Source organism: Chrysemys picta, chromosome 16, assembly GCF_011386835.1.
Source record: "Chrysemys picta bellii isolate R12L10 chromosome 16, ASM1138683v2, whole genome shotgun sequence".
Classification (NCBI taxonomy): Eukaryota; Metazoa; Chordata; order Testudines; family Emydidae; genus Chrysemys; species Chrysemys picta.
In genome coordinates, this window is record NC_088806.1 from 3,472,168 (window position 1) to 3,492,376 (window position 20,209).

General features: G+C 52.9%; 1 protein-coding gene across 1 annotated transcript; it reads right to left on the reverse strand.

Annotated features, from left to right (window-relative positions):
- Positions 1-1,255: 1,255 nt before the first annotated feature.
- LOC101947851 (hydroperoxide isomerase ALOXE3-like) lies at positions 1,256-19,663 on the reverse strand. Its single transcript, XM_065570367.1, has 14 exons — positions 19,423-19,663; positions 12,898-13,102; positions 12,237-12,321; positions 10,262-10,384; positions 9,892-9,995; positions 9,291-9,463; positions 8,786-8,929; positions 8,098-8,301; positions 7,665-7,751; positions 6,576-6,745; positions 4,468-4,589; positions 3,847-3,947; positions 2,183-2,353; positions 1,256-1,534 (listed from the first exon to the last, which is right to left on the reverse strand). The coding sequence occupies exons 1-14, from the start codon at positions 19,567-19,569 to the stop codon at positions 1,355-1,357; spliced, it is 2,016 nt and encodes a 671-aa protein (XP_065426439.1). The 5' UTR covers positions 19,570-19,663; the 3' UTR covers positions 1,256-1,354.
- Between the last annotated feature and the right edge of the window lie 546 nt (positions 19,664-20,209).

Below are 20,209 nucleotides of genomic sequence, written 5' to 3' on the forward strand. Positions count from 1 at the left end.
TACCTGGTCAGGATGTGTCTGTGGGGGAAAAAATATTTCTTAAAGGGATGGTCATTTTTTAATCTGTAGAGTTGTTTTTCCTTAAAGGGGTGGCCTGAGTCTAGCCACATTTGTCTATGCTACATTATTCATGATGGTTCGATTTCCTTGGAAGATACACCGCTACCTTAATATAACGTGACCCAATATTACACGAATTCGGATATAACGTGGTAAAGCAGTGCTCCCGGGGGGGCGGGGCTGCACGCTCCGGTGGATCAAAGCAAGTTCAATATAACGCGGTTTCACCTATAACACCCTAAGATTTTTTGGCTCCCAATGACAGCGTTATATCGAGGTAGAGGTGTATTTGTCTGCAGACCAAACATTTTTTTCCTTGAGGAGAGGGGGAGCTGTGAGCGGACATCTCTTAAAAGGATGGCCTCTCTGTAGACCAAAAAATAAGTTTCTTAAAAGGATGGCATGTGATCATCCATCTCTTAAAGGGGTGGCCTGTGAGAGGTCATCGTTCTCTAACCTGTATTTCTGATGACACTCAATGAGCTTGGTAAATATTTGTCTGTAGACCAAAAAACATGTTCTTAAAGGGATGGTCCATGATCAGCTGTGTCTTAAAGGCCCGGGATGCTCATAGCTGTGAGGGAGGAGCCGGCCACCCAGTCTGGGAATCTGATTGTCTATCATTTTTCATAGACTTGTGTACAAATTGTACTTTTTTTTTTTGCAATAACTTTTGGGTGTATCTTGTGGGGGAGGGAAGCGGCCGGGATGGCGGGGGAAAGGCAGGGGAATATCAATCTATCTATCTATCTATATAATGTGTCATGGGAGGAGATGAACAAGACACCTCACGACAGGAGTCATTAAAAACTGTATGTGACCATGTAAATAAAGGGTCAGGCTAGAGACTTCAAGGCGTGTCCTTCCCTGGGGTGATCTGTTCTTGCCACTTGGGGCTGACCCCGAGTCTGACCCAGGTTAGAACTTGGCCCTGCCCCAGGCTAATCTTAGCTCCCCCTGCGGAGGAGCTTGGGGATATCATCTCCTTTTGATGAGGGGTAAACTGAGGCACAGTGAGCACAGGAGACCTATCCCTGTTGCTTATGGACAATAGAACTCAGGAGTCCTGGCTCCCCACCCACCCTGCTCTAACCCACCAGCCCCCACTCCCCTCCCAGAGCCGGGGAGAGAACCCAGGAGTCCTGGCTCCCAGTCCCCCGTGTTGTACCCCACTAGACAGAATCAGCCATTCAGAGTGGAGCCAGGCTGTGGTTTATTGCTCCCAGGACAGGATCTCGGGGACAGAGTTGCCAGCAGCCGCAGGGGGCCCGTCCCTGGGGCTCGCCGGTCGGGCTCAGATGGATGTGCTGTTCTCAATTTGGTGGGGATCCAGGTAGCGGTAGGGGATGGGCAGGGATTTGTTCCTCTCTTGGATCTCCTGGGAGATCTGGGCCAGGCGCCCCTGGAAGGCTGCAATCTGCCGCTTGGGCTCCTCCTCCGTGAAGTGCTCATCGGAGTATGTGCCCAGGGATCTCTGCAAGGGATTGGTAGAGCGGTGAGGTACAGCACAGAAGGGCTCCCTCACCTTGTGCTGAGATGCAGCCACCTCTGGGGCGGGGCAGCCGGTTACACAAGGATCCCTCATGTGCCCTAGAGCACAGGGCAGGTGTTTAACAGAACTGTAGCAAAACTGGGAAGGGTTCAGGCCAGGGAGGGAAGGAGAATCCTGCAGCCGGTTGAAACAACAGGGCATCGCCCAAAGTGCAACTGGCCCAGGACACCCCGGTTCATCCCCTGGCTCAGGTGAAATGTCAGTGGGTCCTTTATTGCTACCACAAAGGAGGGGACGGAGAAATCAGCGGAACGGCTCATTGAAAAGACACCCGCAGCCCATTGCCCCCTAGCGCCGCCCTGGGGCCACCCCTGCCTGCCAGGGGAGATCACCTCCTGCTGAACCCCCTGCCCCACTCCCTGCCACACAGCGCCCCCTAGTGTCACCCTGGGGCCAGCCCTGCCTGCCAGGGGAGAGTGCCCCCTGCTGAGCTCCCTTCCTCGCTCCCTGCCCCACAGTGCCCCCTAGTGCCACCCTGGGGCCAGCCCTGCCTACTAGGGGAGAGTGCCCCCTGCTGAGCCTGTGCCCTGCTCCCTGCCCCACAGTGACCCCTAGTGCCCATGTTCTCACCGAGTCTCCCGGCTCGCAGCAGAGGACCCAAAGGGTGAAGATGATGTGGCTGGTGCTGTTGACCTCCGGGATGGTGTCCAGGTAGCTCTCCAGGGAGGTGGTGCCCTTGGCCTGGGGTGGGGGGTTCCTCATGGAGGACGGGAAGTTGGGCATCCAGGCACCAAGGTCATACTGCGGCCCAGAGAGACCCCCCACAGTCAGAGCAGCCAGGGACCCCCTACCAGCTCAGCTAGGGACCCCACCCCCCAGCCCAGCCCAGGGGACACCAGCACAGGGAAGGTCTGGCTCAGCCAAGGGATCTGGGCGTCACAAGGAACATAGAACATAGAATATCAGGGTTGGAAGGGACCTCAGGAGGTCATCTAGTCCAACCCCCTGCTCAAAGCAGGACCAATCCCCAGACAGATTTTTGCCCCAGACCCCTAAATGGCCCCCTCAAGGATTGAACTCACAACCCTGGGTTTAGCAGGCCAATGCTCAAACCAGGGCTTGGTCACAGTCTCACCCATGTGCAATGGTTAGGAAAGTCAAAGTGGGGGTCGGGGGTGCTGGGACAGGATCCAGAAGTGTCCAGGGTCTCACTGGGGTTGGGTGCTGGGTGGGGGATTGGCTGCTAGAGCAGGGTTGTCATAACTATAAAGGGAAGGGTAACAGCCATCCTGTGTACAATACTATAAAATCCCTCCTGGCCAGAGACTCCAAAATCCTTTTACCTGTAAAGGGTTAAGAAGCTCAGGTAACCTGGCTGACACCTGACCCAAAGGTCCAATAAGGGAACAAGAAACTTTCAAATCTTGGTGGGGGAAGGCTTTTGTTTGTGCTCTTTGTTTTGGGGGTGGTTTGCTCTTGGGACTGAGAGGGACCAGACATCAATCCAGGTGCTCCAAATCTTTCTGAACAAGTCTCTCATATTTCCAACTTGTAAGTAAACAGCCAGGCAAGGCGTGTTAGTTTTTATCTTTGTTTTTTCAACTTGTAAATGTACTTTTTTGCTAGAGTGTTTATCTCTGTTTGCTGTAACTTTGAACCTAAGGCTCGAGGGGATTCCTCTGGACTCTTTAACTTTGATTACCCTGTAAAGTTATTTTCCATCCTGATTTTACAGAGATGATTTTTACCTTTTTCTTTAATTAAAAGCCTTCTTTTTAAGAACCTGATTGAATTTTCCTTGTTTTTAGATCCAAGGGGGTTGGATCTTGATCCACCAGGAGTTGGTGGAAGGAAGGAGGGGGGATGGTTAATTTCTCCTTGTTTTAAGATCCAATGGGTTTGGATCTGTATTCACCAGGGAATTGGTGAAGAGTCTCTCAAGGCTACCCAGGGAAGGGAATTAGCACTTCGGGAGTGGTGGCAGCGGACCAGATCTAAGCTGGTAGCTAAGCTTAGAAGTTTCATGCAGGCCCCCACATTTGTACCCTAAAGTTCAGAGTGGGGAAGCAGCCTTGACAAGGGTCCTGGGGATTGAGGTGTCAGTGGGGTGGGAGACAGGGTGGGTGTGTCAGTGGCTGGACCCCAGGGACCCATGTTGGGTGCAGGGAGGGGGTGTCAGTGGCTGGACCCCAGGGTGCTGTGGGGGGCAGGGTGGGGGTGTCAGTGGCTGGACCCCAGGGCCCCGTGGGGGGCTGGGAATGGGGCCCTGAGCACCCAGGCTGGCCTCTCCCTACCTGTCCGTTGTTGACGGCGGCGTGCCGGGCCGAGCAGCAGTAGATCCACATGGTCAGGTACTTGATGAGCTCGGGGATGCTCTGCAGGGACGAGGGGAAGCCTGCGGGATGGAGAGTGCACATCACTGTCCTGGCCCAGCCCTGCACTGCCTCCCTCCGCTGCTCTGGGCCTCAGCTTGGCCATGTGCCATCTTCCCCCCCTTGCCCATTCCCACAGTGGGGCCATTCCCAGTTACCCTATGGCCCCATCCAACCACCGTGACCCAGGCCACCCTGTTCCTGCAGGGTCGGACACCTTGCTCCCCGTCCGGGGGTTATGACCCCTGCCTGCAGGGCCAGTTGATATGAGCTGGGATCTGGCCCCATTGACTCCAATGGAGAGACGCCCATTGACACCAGCTGGGATCTGGCCCCATTGACTCCAATGGCGAGACGCCCATTGACATCAGTCGGAATTTGGCCCCTTGACTCCAATGGGGAGATGCCCATTAACACTAGCCAGGATCTAGCTGACAGTCGTTCAGCCTCCTGAATCATGCAGTCCAGAGATGCCCCCCAGTGGCCCCCGTATGGAGCCCGGTGACCAGTGGCTACAGAGCTCTGGGTTCACATGGTCCCTACCAGATGCCTCGTTCCCCAGGAAGCCTTCACGAAAGATCTCGTCTGCCCAGGCCTGCAGCTCGCAGTCGGCCAGGACGTGGGCATCACTGTGGTAATGGTGTCTGACGATACCGGAGACGAAGCTGGAAAGAGCAGAGATGTGTCAGCCTGGATGGGTCGATGCCGGCCTCATCGCTTCCTAGTGCACCAGCGTCATTCAGTCAGTGACTGCAAACAGCCCAATGCCACCATGCACCCTTGCCGGTACCTAGTGTCCCCTCCACTTCGCCCTTTCCTAGCTGTGGGAGCATGGCCTGGTGGCTAAGCCGCTGGCCTGAACTCCAGGTGATCCTGGATCTCGTTTACGGCAGAGTTGAACTTTTCATTTCAAATTGGACTTGCTCTTGTGGAAGTTAATACGTTAAACAAGAGTCGCCACTGGCACAAAACGTCTTGGCTTGATTGAAACCAAGTGTTTCCATTCACCCCCAATGTGATCTTTCCCCAGAAATTGGGTTGGAGCAAAATTGCTAAAAATTTGACTTTTCCTCTCAATTTTTGTGTATTTACAAATTTTCATTCATTTTTCCAATGCCAACCAATCTACCACACAAAGTAAATAACGGGGGTTAGGTTAAAGGCAGGGGAGGGGATGTGACATATCTATCTTCAGGGTCTACATTGATCATAGACCTCTAATAAGTCAGCCCAAATTGCTTTGAATTTTTCGGGCATTCCCTTTCTCCGGAATGCCAGCCATTCGTTGGCTGAGTGATCAGCCAGATCACCAAGCCAGGCATCAATGTTTGATGGGGGTTGACTTTTCCATTTTGGTAGGATTAATTTTTTAGTGCCCAAAGCTGCCTGTTGGGATCATGCTGCCTTGTTACCAGGGAACCTCCAGGTATTAAGAATAGAATCTGTAACACACTGTACCTCAAAATAGCTCCCTGTAAAACCCATATGCATCATTCATATATAGTTGTCATATTTCATACAAAGCATGCCATGTACGATATCATATGAAAGGTCATGATTTGCTGAAACCCCTTGTTCTTTCCAAATATGTATATTGTTAGTGTGTATGAAGTTATGAGATTTTGCTGTATGGTTGTTATTGAAATATGCTTTAAATTTGCTAGTGACATACAAAGAACTTCTCCCCACCCCACCCAGGAGGGTGTTCAATGATCATTAATAAACAGGGGAGTTGTAATTAAGGGATTTACACTTCAATGAGGGCTGCCCAAGCATCACACAATGGGGACTGCTCCACTCTCTGACTCAGTTGCACAAGACCACCAGGGGGATTGCTCAACCCAGTGACTCAGCAAAGCCCATCAGGGCATGTCCAGGCCAGTGTCTTCTAGGCACATGGACTGAGGATATAAAATAAGGGACACTGGCATCATTCCTTGGCCTTTTTCATCCCTCACCTACGCTGGAAGCAACAAGAATGCTGGGAAGACGAAAACTTTAACTGAGGAGACTGGTCCCAGGCTTCAGGGAGAAGCCTGTGTATTAAGAACTGTAACATCCAGTGGGATGAGAAAATTGTTTGATCTAAATGCTGCCTAGGTAATAAGGTTTAAGATTCAGACAGTGCGCTTACCTTTTATTTTCTTTGGTAACTATCTCTAACCTCTTATGCCTACCACGTATAATCACTAAAAAAAGCTATCTTTCTGTAGTTAATAAACCTGTTTTATATTTTACCTAAAACAATTTGGTTTGGTTGAAGCGCTCAGGAAATCTCCGCTCAGGTACAAAGACTGGTGCATGTCCTCTCCGCATTGAGGGAGGGGCGGACTGGGTAATAAACTGAAACTGGCCAGGCTTCTGACCAGGGCAAGATGGTATCATTCTGGTGTGCAAGGCTGGAGAGAATTGGCTGGTGCCCTTCTCTGTGTGATTCATGAGTGGCTCAAGGATCATTCATGCAATCTAGCTGTGTGTGTGTGGGGGGGCGGTGTCTTTGAAAAAGTGCCTTTTAGGGAATCCCAGTTTTTTTTAACTCAGAATTCTTTACGTGGCAGGAAAGCCGTGTTCTAAGCAACTCTGAGCTGGTGGGAATTTTCCACATGCCATCTGCTTCATCGCCACCCTCTGCCCCGGCTCCTCCTCCTGACCTTTCAATGGCCGACCAGATCTTCAGCCCATCATCCCTGTAGTAGTAATTGGGGATGCAGTCAACCCCGCGCTCTTGGATGTCATCAGGGAAGCAGAGGGAGGTGTAGGTCAGGCAGGACATGCCCTTGGCCATCAGCACCTTGGTCCCCTCGAGCCCCGAGCCCATGGCCTGGGAAGGGACCAGAGACAGAGCCTTCAACCTCTGAGCCACTGGACCAGGAGGTGGGTTAGAATGAAATACCGCCACGATCTATTTCAGCACAACACAACGACGGACAATACACCCCATAACAAATGTGCCTCTCCGATGTTTCGCTTTGAAACCTCCAAGGACAGAGATATTACACCCTCCCTTGCCTGCCTGCCCTTTAGAGAGAGAAAGTTTTTCCTAATATTTAACCTAAATCTCCCTTGTTGCAGATTAAGCCCATTACTTGATTTAGCCCGTTAGAATCATAGAATCATAGAAGATTAGGGTTGGAAGAGACCTCAGGTGGTCATCTAGTGCAAGCCCCCGCTCAAAGCAGGATCAACCCCAACTAAATCATCCCAGCCAGGGCTTTGTCAAGCCTGACCTTAAAAACCTCTAAGGATGGAGATTTCACCACTACCCTAGGGAACCCATTCCAGTGCTTCACCACCCTCCTAGTGTAATAGTGTTTCCTAATATCCACCCTACACCTCCCCCACTGCAACTCGAGACCATTACTCCTTGTTCTGTCCTCTGCCACCACTGAGAACAGTCTAGATCCATCCTCTTTGGAACCCCCCTTCAGGTAGTTGAAGGCAGCTATCAAATCCCCCCTCACTCTTCTCTTCTGCAGACTAAGTAACCCCATTACTTCTTGTCCTGCCTTCAGCAAGACCAGAGAACAATTGATCACCATCCTCAACAGGGGAGTGGGGGCTAGTGGTTAGAGAAGAAGGAGCTGGGAGCCAGGACTCCTGGATTCTCTCCCTGGCTCTGGGAGGGGAGTGGGGGCTGGTGGGTTAGAGCAGGGGGGGCTGGGAGCCAGGACTTCTGGGTTATCTCCCCAGCTCTGGGAGGGGAGCGGGGTCCAATGCCCCTGACTATGGCATCCTCTCACCTTTTCAATGATCCCTCCACGTCTGAGTAGCAGGGTCCTGGCCAGGACATTGATGTGCAGCGTGTAGCGGGTGTGGGGCAGCAGCAGCTGGGGGGCAAGAGACACAGGAGTGGGTGAGGATAAGCAGGCAGCCACCCCCCACCCCAACTCCTGCACGTATCCGGGGAGGGGCAAGGACCCGGCCCCGGCCCCTCCAAGAACCCTTCTCCCCGTCATCCAGGAGGTGGGGGATGTGCTGGACCGCGATGGGTAGAATGCAGCCGGCAGGGGCAAGCCCAGCCTGGCACGCCGAGCACACACAGCCCACCGGGCACATGCAGGTGCGGCTGGGCACAGCTGGATGCTGGCAGTGGGGCCCCTCTGGCACACTTCCCCTTCTGGGCTCTTCTCTCCCACACATCTGGGCACAGCTGGCCCCCGGCCCCTCTCTCACCTTGAAGAGCGGGTGGCACATGGGCAGCTGGCGCAGGGTGGCCAGGGCGAAGGCCTCGTCAATCAGGTGGGTGAGCAGCAGGTGGCTGACGGCCTCATGCACCAGGAACTCAGCGTAGCGCACCCAGGTCTTGGCCAGGATCCAGTCCCACTCGGAATCGCTGGGCAGGAAGATGGGGCTGTCGGGGCCTGGGCATTGGCTGAGCTGTGCGGGGGTGGGAGAGAGACACAGGAGGATTGGGGGGCCGGGTTGGTGCAGGCCGGGGGTGTGAATCCTGCTGCTTCCCCAGGGGAGCCCAGGGGCTGGGACCCGGCTGCCAGGATGAGGGGACATGACGGTACAGCAAATCCAGTGTTAGGAAGAGGAGACACACAGCTGGGGTGTGTGTACACACACGCAGGCACACACAGAAGTGTGTGGGGGCATTAGGGAGCTAGGACTCTTGGGTTCTCTCCCCAGCTCTGGGAGAGCAGTGGAATCTAGTGGTTATAGCAGGGCAGGGCTGGGAGCCAGAAATCCTCGGTTCTCTCCCTGGATCTGGAAGGGGAGTGGGGGATAGTGAGTTAGAGCAGGGAGGCTGGGAGCCACGACTCCTGGGTTCTCTCCTGGGCTGGTCCCTTAGATGGCAATGCCCAGCCCTGGGACTGTGTAGGGGTCAAGGCTGTGTGGGGGCGCCAGGGGCTGTTACCTGGATGGCCACGGGGATGAGCTCCCCGGAGGGCTGTAGGTGCAGCAGGCAGAGGGGCGCGGCGATGTACTGCTGGTAGCCGTTGATCGTGTTGGCTGGGACGCCCTCCAGGATTTTATAGTCAGCGAGGAAGATGTTCCCCTTCTGCAAGGCACAGGGAGAGGAGAGCAGAGTGCGTATCCGGGGGTGCAGAGCGGGGACCCCGGGGCATAGGGGAAAGCTGGGATGCTAGTGCTGTGAGCGTCCACACAGCAGTGCCCTCTCCCAGCGTTGTGACCTTCCACACAGCAGTGCCTCTCCCAGCGCTGTGAGCCTCCCACAGAAGTGCCCTGGGACTAGCCCCTGGAGCCGAGTGGCCAGTGTGAGCGCAGCCACTGGCTCTGGAGTAGGGCCAGCTGGACACCTCTGACCTGTGGCTGCTCATGCCGAGAGTGACGCTGGGGAGGGAGCCAAGAGCTCAGACGTGGCGGAGTCCCCCCAGGGGTGTCCCTGGCACCCCACTTACCTCCAGCTCGTCCTGCAGGCTGGTGCTCTCCCCCAGGGAGGAGGCCACCATTGCCGGTGTGACAGGGAAGTTGCAGGGGAGCTCTGTGCAGCGCCGGATCACCATCGGGTGGACCCCGTTCAGGAACTGGTACCCGAAGAACGTGTCCTCTCGGCAGTGCTCCCGCACGTACTCTGGGGGGACACAGGCAGGGCACCCACATGGTTAATGTGCTCTGTCGGGGCTCAGGGGAGCCGGGTTTGAGTCCTACCCTAGGTGCCTGGGGCAGCTTTCAGCGTCTCTCGGGGCCATGGCCTCCCCCTACTGGAGAACGGAGCTAACGGTCCAGCATGAGGGGGGGTCCAATCTCAGTGGGGGTCTGGGCAGCCCCCAGCACAAGGGGGTCCCTGAGCATGATCAGGGGGGTGTCTATACAGTGCCCGGCACAAGGGGGTCCCTGGGTGCGGTCAGGCGGGGGGTGTCTGGGCAGTACCCAGCACAAGCAGCACTGGGGTATCTAGCTGCTTGTGTCACACCCGTCCCAATCACCCTGCTCTGTGCGTGGGGGCTCCCGTGGGCCCAGGTGAGTGGGATTTGGGGGTGGGTCGGGGGGGTCACCCACCTGTGATCGGGGTCTTGTTGAAGCAGAAAACCTTGTTGATGTCGTCCAGCTTCGCCCAGGAGTTGGTGCAGCTCAGGAAACCCTTCAGCCGCAGCTCCGCCTGCCTGGGGGGGGGGAGGGGCAGAGCAAATGTGTGGGAACAGGCCGGGGGTTCGGGCCTGTCCCCGGGAATGGGGTGGAGATGGATGGGGCGCGGGGCAGGGTTAGTGTACAGGGTTGTGTACAGCGTTAGGGTTGTGTACAAGGTTACGGTTACTGTACATGGTTGTGTACAGGGTTACGGTTACTGTAGAGGGTTGGGGTTAGTTTCTAAGGGCAGGCCTGGGGCAGGCGCTGGGAACAGGTCTGGCCATGGGGAAGCAGCACTCACGCGTTCCCCCCGCGCAGCAGGAAGTTGGTGCTCTTGGTGAAGGAGTACATGGTGTTACAGTCCAGCTCAATGACGTTCTCCACCGCCAGGCACCGGGGCAGTCCGGCAGCGTACTCCTTCCATCTGGGCAGGGAGAGACCGGGAGGGATGTTAGCCCTGGCCTGCCACTGCCCTGCCAATCCCCCAGCCACAGTCCCAGGCTGACCTGTCCTGCAGTTCCTATCACCCCCTCCATCCCCGGGACCCTGTGACATTATGAGTGTAATATAATATCTCATTGAAAGATGACAGGGCCAGAAAGAGTTAATTAACTCACAAACTGACCTGACCTATGGCCAAACTTTAGAGACTGGTTAGGAAGATATGTAAATGAACAGAGCTTTGAAATGCAGCCGGCGTTGTTAGAGCTAGAAGGGGAGGTGTTTGCACAGGTCTTGGGATTTAAGCAACCACGTCTTGTCGATTGGTGTGGCTTTGATTCAAAGATCAAAAAAGGAATATTAACATTTAGGAAGACACTTGAATGAAATCCTATTATTGTCTCTTTGAAAGTGGTGGTTGTGGAAGAAACGAACTCCACTCTCAGGTTGGAAGCAACAAAATCAGAGACAGTTTTATTCAGGACATGCAATTGCAAGGGAAGAATACAGCTGACAGAGACCATCTCTGCCTCAGTTTCTCCAAAGTACAAGCAAAATCACACAAGCATTTATACCTCTTTGTGACGTGCATGAATTAAAAACATCTGCATTTTCTTTAGGCTATTTGCTATCTAGTCCAGTATTTTCTCACTTTCTCTTCTCAAACATCATTATCTCAAGGCTGGGTCACACTGACTATTCTGCTGTTTCCCACTCGCTTCTGACATGAGCCCTGCTTCTACAGGTCTCGCGATATTAGGCTAAGACTTGACAGAACAATTACTCTGTCTCTTATATGGCTACACTTAAACCCTCTCTTTCTTTCCCTGCTTCCACATGGTACCCTGTATCTGAACTGTTTAATGGATAGATTACCCTGTGCTAATTGCCATGATGTTTGGGAGAAGGGAAGTTAAGCCTATTGTTTTCTCAGGCCAAAAGGCTGCTGGAAATGTATAAAAACCCTGGGACATGATCCTGCTTCATCTCAGATCTGCTTTGGGGTTCAAGAGGGGGAAACCTTAAGCCATAAGGATTGAGATCCCCAGTCACTGACTGGAGCCACCCTGAATATGGACATTGGACTATAAACTATGGGGGGACGGATAGCTCAGTGGTTTGAGCATTGGCCTGCTAAATCCAGGGTTATGAGTTCAATCCTTGAGGGGACCATTTAGGGCAAAAATCTGTTTGGGGATTGGTCCTGCTCTGAGCAGCAGGTTGTACTAGCTACCTCCTGAGGTCCCTTCTAACCCTTATCTTCTATTCCTATTTCTAAAAGGACTCTTGGCAACTACAAAATCATCTCTGCTATGTACCTGAACTTCAAGAATTGAATTCAAGTCTGTATGTATGTTGATCTTTTAACCAATACTCTCTCACTTTTCTTTTTAAATAAATTTTAGTTTAGTTAACAAGAATTGACTATAGCATGTATTTTGGGTAAGATCTAAGTTATAATTGGACCTGGGTGTGTGGCTGATCCTTTGGGATTGGAAGAACCTTTTTTTTATATGATGAAATAAGATTTTCAGTAATCATCACCATATCTGACATGTGTGTCTGGATGGAGGCCTGAGGCTGGGTACTTTAAGGGAACTGCATTGTTTGGACTTCTGAGTAACCAGTGAGGTAATACAGAGGCTGTTTTGGGCTGGCTTGGTAAACCTAAGTATTGGAATATCCACCAACTTTTGGGGTTTGTCTGCCCCGTTCTATTTTCAGTTCACCCTAATTGAGTGACCTCAGCTGGCTCCCAGGGGCAGCATCGTCAGAACCCCACACAGGAGTGAGCCCCGGGGAGCTCCCCCAACCCCCTTCGGCATCTCACTCACCCATAGCACTCGCGTCGGTGCTTCAGCTCAGCCTGCCGCTGCTCCAGAAGCAATGGGGAATCGGCATCATCACAAACCGTCTGGCCTGGGGGAGAGAGAGAACATGAGAGAGAGAGAGAGACAGGGGTGTATATGGGGATAGATAGATAGATAGATAGATAGATGGGTATGGGGATGGATAGACAGCGGGGCATGGATGGGGATAGATAGATGGGGATGGGGATGGAATGATAGAGGGGTGTGTATGGGTATGGATAGAAAGAGGGGTGTGAATGGGGATGGATAGACAGAGGGGTGTGGACGGGGATAGATAGATAGATAGATAGATAGATAGATAGATAGATAGGGATGGGGATGGGGATGGGGATGGGGATGGATAGAAAGAGGGGTGGATGGGGATGGATAGACAGAGGGGTGTGAATGGGGATGGATAGACAGAGGGGTGTGGACGGGGATAGATAGATAGATAGATGGGGATGGGGATGGATAGACAGAAGGGTGCATGGGGATGGAATGATAGAGGGGTGTGTATGGGTATGGATAGAAAGAGGGGTGTATGGGGATGGACAGATAGAAGGGTGTGTACGGGGATAGCTATCTATGACCCCAAGTGACACCAGGTCATCCCCCATGTGCCTTCTCCCAGCCCGCAGGCCCCTACCTTTGCCCTCCCGCAGCTCCAGGGTGCGGTAGCCCTCAATCCACTGGTAGCAGGGGAAGCGGTAGCACTGGCCGTGTGGGGAGACGACCTCCACGAAGCTGCAGTACCAGTTGTCGGTGGGGTAGAAGGAGTAGGGCTCCTTGTGGAGCCGCACTAGGACGATGTCCCCCAGCCAGCGCCGGCTGCACAGCTTGAACTCCTCCACCTGCAGCGGTGGAGGGGGCAAACCGGAGGATGAGGGTGTGACTCAGGGATTAATCCAGCAACTCAGAGGTTAACCGTCAGCATCTGTTTCCTCCCCCCATCAAAATAAAACACATGTTGGCCTCCTGTGCTCCCATTGTGTGGAAGTCTCCAAGGAAACACAGATCTGTCAGGTCACTGTTGCAACTACTGTTCTACTCAGCACCTGCCTTTCATTAGCCTGGAGGTAGAGGCCAAGGTTTACCGGTTTGGCTACAGCTTGAGGTACCTCAACATAGCCGAGCAGTGTATAGGAGAAGGGCACAATCCCTTTAAAGCCTTTGTGAGCCCTCTAGCGGTGCCCACCATGTTTTAGAAGCTGACACAAATGGGTCAGAGCAGCCCTGTGCATCTAAGCTTGGCCTCAGTTAAAGTAGAGGCCGATGTCCTGCTGTCAGCTAATTTTTGCAGCCACGTCCCCAGCTGCTGCCGTTTGGCACTGACACCCAGGGGAGGAGATCCTCTGCTGGGGGTAAACAAATCCGGGTTGCCTCATTGTGCCGGCAGATCCACGGACACCAACGGAGATTACGGCCCCCCATTCGATCGGGCGTTGCACAGACGCCAATGGATATCAGGGTCCTGGCCGGCCCGGGTTAGGGTCAGGATTAGGGTTGGGGACACACAGAGACAGCCCTTGCTCCTGGCCTACTCAGACATAGCTTGGGAGGAGTCCAATGGCCCAGGGAGGAGACCCCTCCTGTTTCTACCCCAAGCGAGCCTTCTCTGTCACAACCCGAACTCAGAAGGGGTCCTGGCCACTGGACTGTGGCCCCGCCCCCTGCTTGACCTCTCCCCCCTGAGGCCCCACCCCCCACTTGCTCCTCTCTGCCCCCCACTCTCTCCTCTCCACCCATCCCCCCACTCTCTCCTCTCCACCCGTCCCCCACCATTTGCTGCCCACACCTCTCTGCCCCCTCCCCCACACCCACTCCTCTTCACCACTCCCCCACACCTACTCCTTTCTGCACCTCCCCCCAGCCACTGCTCACTCCTCTCCACCCCTCCACACCTCACTGACTTCTCTCTGCCCCTCCCCCCAGGACTGGGGGGCAGGGCGGGGGGTGGGGCCTCGGGGCACAATGGGGGCAGGGCCACAGTCTGGGCGCCAGGGCCCCTGAACGGTTAATCCAGCCCTGGGGCAGACGTTGGTGAGACAGACCCGAAGCAGAGCTCTGTGTCAGCTTGAAAGTGCCTCTCTGTCTCCAGCTAAAGTTGGGCCGATAAAAGATACGACCTGCCCTCCTACTGTGGGCCGGACACGGCTACCCCAGCGTGGCAAACCACACAGGCCGGCCTTGTACGTGGGACCGACAAGGTGGATATCCGTGTCTTGAAGGTAAAAAGACAACAGGATCCTCTGGATTGATTTTGCTCGGATTTGTATTCGGTATTCAAACGATTTTCCGGACTCTCGGACACAACAGGCAACTTCTTGTTAACCTTCGGCCAGGCTGAAGAAGGGGAAACTAGAGGTGTCAACACGCGAGGGTCGAAAGGTTTCAGTCCTCGCGCAGGGGCAGATCGGCGCGGTGTGGAAAGGCGGCAGTTTGAGATCGGCACACCGAAGCGGTGCCTCCGTCCTGGATTGGAACGGCTTGGCCTCGTTGTTCCGAATCAGACTGGGGAAGGGTGGGCGTTTCCTCCCAGAGGGGAAGCTGGTGGTTTTAGCGCTGGAGGTCCTGGGTTCGAGACCAGCCGGCGTTGTTACCAGATTCGCCCGTCACTTTGGGGTACGCTCATTGATTAGGGTTACTCTTCTGTGAGGTGTGGGGTGTGTGTGTGTGTGTCTGTAATTCTATCAATGTACTGCTTGTGTCACTTGTGTTTTCATAAGGAGCTCTACTTCTCCCTTCTGCAAGTCCCCTCCCAATGGAGCTATCCTGCAGGACCTAGGTTCCCTAGAACCTAGGTTTCTCCAGCCCTAGAACCAGATGAACACACTCTCACACACACACACACACACACACACACATACACACACACAGCAAGTCTGAGCGGATTGGGTCAATCAGCACTGTCAAGCTGACCCCTTATATGTCTCTGGACTCACTGGGCTGGATGAAGCAGCACTTCCAAGCTGCCACCCTCGTGTGTCCCAGGTTCAGCACGTCCCTATCCCCACTCTCACATCACAATTGTACTGGTAGTAACCCACCCGATGAGCAAACCCTGGAGTATTTTTGTCACTATAGGGATCTTTAGCTTAAGTAAGAGGAGCGTCAATGGGGGAAGCCAAAACCACAAAAGAGTAAAGTTCAGAGAGAGAGGGAGGGAAGCAGCCAGCTTAACCATAAAAGTTATTTATTGAATAACCCAAGGAGAGCCTAAACCAACGTAACAGTTACATTATTAAAGGTTGCAAAAGTAAAATTATACTTGATCAAACAAGTCAGGGTTAGAAAGTTATACCTGAGGTAGAAAAGAAAACAGAGAGAGAGAGAGAGAGAGAGATAGTTGGGATCTCACTGCTCCATGAAGCTTGGACTGGTCGAGGTTCCAGGTGATGGTGGTAGCTCAGGGTCCTGAGGGCAGGAGACAGGCAAAGTCCCCAGCCCGAACAGTCAGGAGAAGATGAAATCCTGGTGGAACTGATGCAGAGTTTGGATCCAGGCATCAGAACACTTACTGGAGTGTGGGTTTTTTTGTAGGGAAACAACAAAGGTTCAAGGGAGAACACTAGATTTGTTTATGGGTAAACTGATGACTCAAGGGTTTTCTTTAGGCTAGACAATAGGAGCTGATCACTCTTGGCTATGGGTGGTGTTCCTTCCAGGGAGCTCACAATGCAATTAGGCAGCTTCAGTATTTTGGATACCAATCAAGGATTCATTACTAGAATTGGTCTGATAACTGCTGAGCTGGGTGTGGACAGTCGTAGTTTCATTAACATCTGGAGCAGACATCCCCCAGACATCCTGACACGGTTCCCCCGGGGAGAGGCAGGCAGCCGAACCTGTTCTTCAGTCAGCGCAGCCTCCATGCCCCAGCCGGTGTCAATGGGCGTTTCTCCATTGGAGTCAATGGGGCCAGATCCTCAGCTGGTGTAAATCAGCATAGCTCAGTTGACTCCCATGGCCGTTTTTAAACAGGCTGCTTTTCCAATGGTCCCCACTAGGGGGAGCTGTTCCCACTGTTCTTCGCTGTTGGGGAATTAATGATCTCTGGGACAGTACTAGGGTTTACCATGCAGGAACCTAACCCCCCTCCATGTGGGTGGATCATCCCATCCAGGCCCACTATAGTGCTGAGCTGCCCATTCCAGCCTCTAGCCGCGGAGGGAATCTCCCTCCGGGAGCAATCGCGGGACGTGATCGATGCATGAGACACCTCTGTGGGAAATCGGCAACTTTGGGTCTGTCTTCAGGAGAACAAGGCTGAGCTGAGGGAAACTACAAGTGGCTGGGAACCAGGACTCCTGGGTTCTATCCCCAGCTCTGGGAGGGGAGTGGAGCCCAAAGGGACCAAGAGAGGGAGCTGGAGCCAGGACTCCTGGATTCTGTCCAACAAACTCACTGTGTTACAATAGGCATATTTCCTGCCTCTTAGGGTGACTGAGGTTCCCTGTCTTCGAATCAGGTTCTGTAATTTGTACCTGCGCCAGGCCAGGCATGTGACCTGTAATTAATATTCCATTTTTTTCCTCACCTTATTTTTCTTGTTTATTTGCTTTGTGGGTTTGTCAGTTCAGGGAGTGACTCACACTCTGTGTTGGTGCGGGGGGTGGGGGTGGGGGTCTGGGCAGCACCTGGTACAACAGGGCCCTGATCTTGGTCAGGGGGGTCTGTGCAGCGCTTGGCACACTGTGGTCCTGTTGTAATAAATATAAAGACCAGGTGGCCTGTCTCTCTTATCCTGCTGGAGATGGGTTGGTTTTTAGAAGTCAGCCTATGAATCCGCAAAGAAATATTGGAACTGCTTCAGTGGATCAGACCTATGGGCCCATCTACCCTGGCCTCCTGCCTCCTCCTTGAACTCCCGGATCATACCATGCGTCCATCTACCTTGGCATCCTGCCTGCTCCTTGCTTCCCGGATGAGACCATGGGCCCATCTATCCTGGCATCCTGCCTGCCCCTTACTGCCCTCGATCAGCCCCACGGGCCTATCTAACCCAGTGTCCGGTCTCCCACAATGTCCAATCCCAGCTGCTTGAAAGCAAGAAACCCCATCAAGGACCAAGTTGCAATATCCTGCCCATAAATGCTGTTTGTCCCTCATCCCCGGGACTTAGGGAGTGGAGGGAGAGCAGGGATCTGAGGGCGAACAACCCCGGCCCATGTTTATTGCAGCAGGTGGAAAGCCTGATGCTGTTATGGTTGTTCATAGAAGTATTTAATCCTCTTGCAAAGCCACCTCCTGGATCCTGGACGGGGGTGGGGCAACGTAAAGTCCTTTCATCCGATCAAGTTTTGTCCCTTTTGCTGACTGTCCTGGTTTTTTTTTGGCCATTATTATGGTTGTTACATTGGGGCAGTAGCGGTTCCGGTTATGGACCGGCAGCCCGTTACGCTAGGGGCTGTACCTCTTGAGAGAACAGCGCTGAATTAATGCCCGGTCGAGGGCAGTGGGGGATTCTCTGTCACTGGTAAATTTGCAATCACCTGGTTCGCTGTAAGTTCCACTAGTTAATTACACTCCCTGTTAACAAAAACTGTGTCTTATTTGCCCAGTTTCAGCGTCCCGATACTGGCTTTTCTTAGACCTGTCTCTGATAGAGGAAAGGACCCTTTGTGGACACATTTCTGCTACTTACGTTGTGGGACCAAGTCACCCCTCGTCCTTCTCTTTGTGAAGCTACACAGGTCAAGCTCTTGGCTTCTGTCCCTCTAAGGCAGGTTTTCCAGGCCCTTGATCATTCTTGTAGCTCTTCTCTGACTTCTCTCCAATTTATCCACATCCCTCTTGAACTGGGGGGAGACCCCAGAACTGGACTCAGGACCCCAGCAGCGGCCTCCCCAGGGCCAAATCCCCCCCCAAAGCTGAGATTCTCACATGACTCCCCCCACAAAGCTGAGATTCTCACATGACTCCAGGCGCTTTATATTTTCTGTGTGTTGTTGTTTTTTTCTTTTTGAGTCATCTATAATATTTATCTGCACCCATCACCACCTCACACTCTGTAATTTATTTAGCCTAACCACACCTTCTAAGGCAGGGCTATGCTATTATCTCCATTGTACAGATGGGGAAACTGAGGCAGAGACGGTCTAAGTAACTTGTTCAGGGTCACGCAGGAAGGCTGTGGCAGGACAGGGCACTGAACCCTCATCAACCACAATCCAGCCGATTGCTATAACCGCTGGACCAGGAGTAGTCAATAAGCCAATCACAGGCCAAATCTGGACCGCCGGATGCTTTTGAACAGACCTCAAAATCTTTTTATTTTCTCCTTATCATTATTGGGGTTTTTATTATTAATTTCTCTGGAGGCTGGACCTTAACTAGACCTTGGCCAAGAAATTTGGACCTTGACAAAAAATTGACTACCTCTCGCCTGGACCATTCTGCCTAGTACAACTGTGTAAATACAGGATTTTTCCCTTTGGGGAATTCTGACGAACAAAAATAAAACAATGCCATTTTTGAGTGAAAGCAAAAAATGAAATCTTCAGGGAATCAAACAGGCAGGGGGAAAATAATGGCGGGACAAAGGGCCTGAAGCGAAAAGTGTTGTTTCGATTTGGGGCATTTGAAAGAAGTTTTTTTTTCAACTTTCTTAAAAATAAAATTCAAGGAAAAATCATTTTGAACTAAAAACAAAAGAAAAGACCTGAGGGGGAGGATGTTTTTTAGGGTTCCCCTCCTAACCAAAACAATTTGGTAAAACGGACACAAATTTGCAAAAAAAAAAAAAAGGTTTCAGGGACATGGAATCTTCATTTTTCATTAAAAAAAAACAACAAAAAAAGTTTCCATCAAAAAATGTCACGTACCAAAAGCAGTTTGGAAGCTTTTCTCCACACTACTGAGGGCTAAAAGTTTATATTGTAAAACTAAAGCTGTGATTCTTCCTAGCATGATCCTTCGAATCTAGGAGCTGGAGCTTTAAGAAAAACATAAAGTATCTCCAGACACTTTCACCTGCTCCACGTTCATGGGTTTAGGCTTTTCTATGCACCCATGAGGGCTAGAGACTGAATGTTTTTTTTTAAACAAAAAAGGGAGTGTCTTCCATCATGATCCCATGACTCCAGAAGCTAGGGATTGATGATCAAACACCCTGCCATATCGACGGGGTGGATCTGTCCACAGAGCATGGCCCCGTTCTACTAGTACTCACCGCCCCGGGGTTGAAGTCCTTCCCGCAGTTGTCGAGGGGCTTCTTGTCGCTCTCCTCATGGGTCCCCACCAGAGTGATGGAGATGGAGCTGAATGTCCCAGCTAGCAGGAAGTTCCCAGTGGCAACGCGGACTTTATAGATGCCCATCTTAGTTGGGGAGGCACGGAGGAGCGTATCTGGTGGGATTCCTTGTCCTGCTGTCTGTCTGTTCTGGAGATCCGGCGTTGTTGTCTCCTGCTCCTGGACAGGCTGTAGTTTTTATATTCGCTGCTCGCCCTCGGTGACGCAACTGTGGGTTCTTTGATGGCTCAGTCACTCCCCAGCCCTAGGGGAGGACAAGGGCAAGGCAAATGGAGGCTGGCTCAGCTAATTTGCACCTCCAGCAACCTGCCTGCTGAGTTCCCCTCCTGCCAGACAGGACTCTCTCTCCGGGGATGGCATCAGGGTGGGAACAAAAATCAGGGGAAGCCAGGATACCACAGCAAGAGGTGCCTTCAGCTCCCGTCTCTCCCCAGGGGTTGAGCCATGTGTCTTCCAGGCTCAGTGCTCTCCGGATAGGAATCAGTTCTCCAGTCCAGGTCCCCGTTGCCTTCCCAGAACCAGGGCCGGCTTTAGGCCGATTCAGCCGATTCGGCTGAATTGGGCCCCGTGCCAAGAGGACCCCGCGCTGCAGCTTTCCACCCCGCCCCCAGATCACTTCCCCCTTCTCCCCTCCCCTGCTCGCTCCGCCCCCTGCTCCTCCCCGCCCCTGCTTCCTGCGAATCAGAGGTTCGCGGGAAGTCTGAAA

What these genes read in the sequence shown, in the direction of transcription:
- LOC101947851 (XM_065570367.1), bottom strand. Translation starts at nt 19,569, where the DNA reads ATGGGCATCTATAAAGTCCGCGTTGCCACTGGGAACTTCCTGCTAGCT. An exon ending in GTGGAGGGATCATTGAAAAG is followed by an intron (nt 6,746 to 7,664) that starts GTGAGAGGATGC and finishes GTCCCTTCCCAG; the next exon opens with GCCATGGGCTCGGGGCTCGA. An exon ending in CCGCCGTCAACAACGGACAG is followed by an intron (nt 2,354 to 3,846) that starts GTAGGGAGAGGC and finishes TCTGGGCCGCAG; the next exon opens with TATGACCTTGGTGCCTGGAT.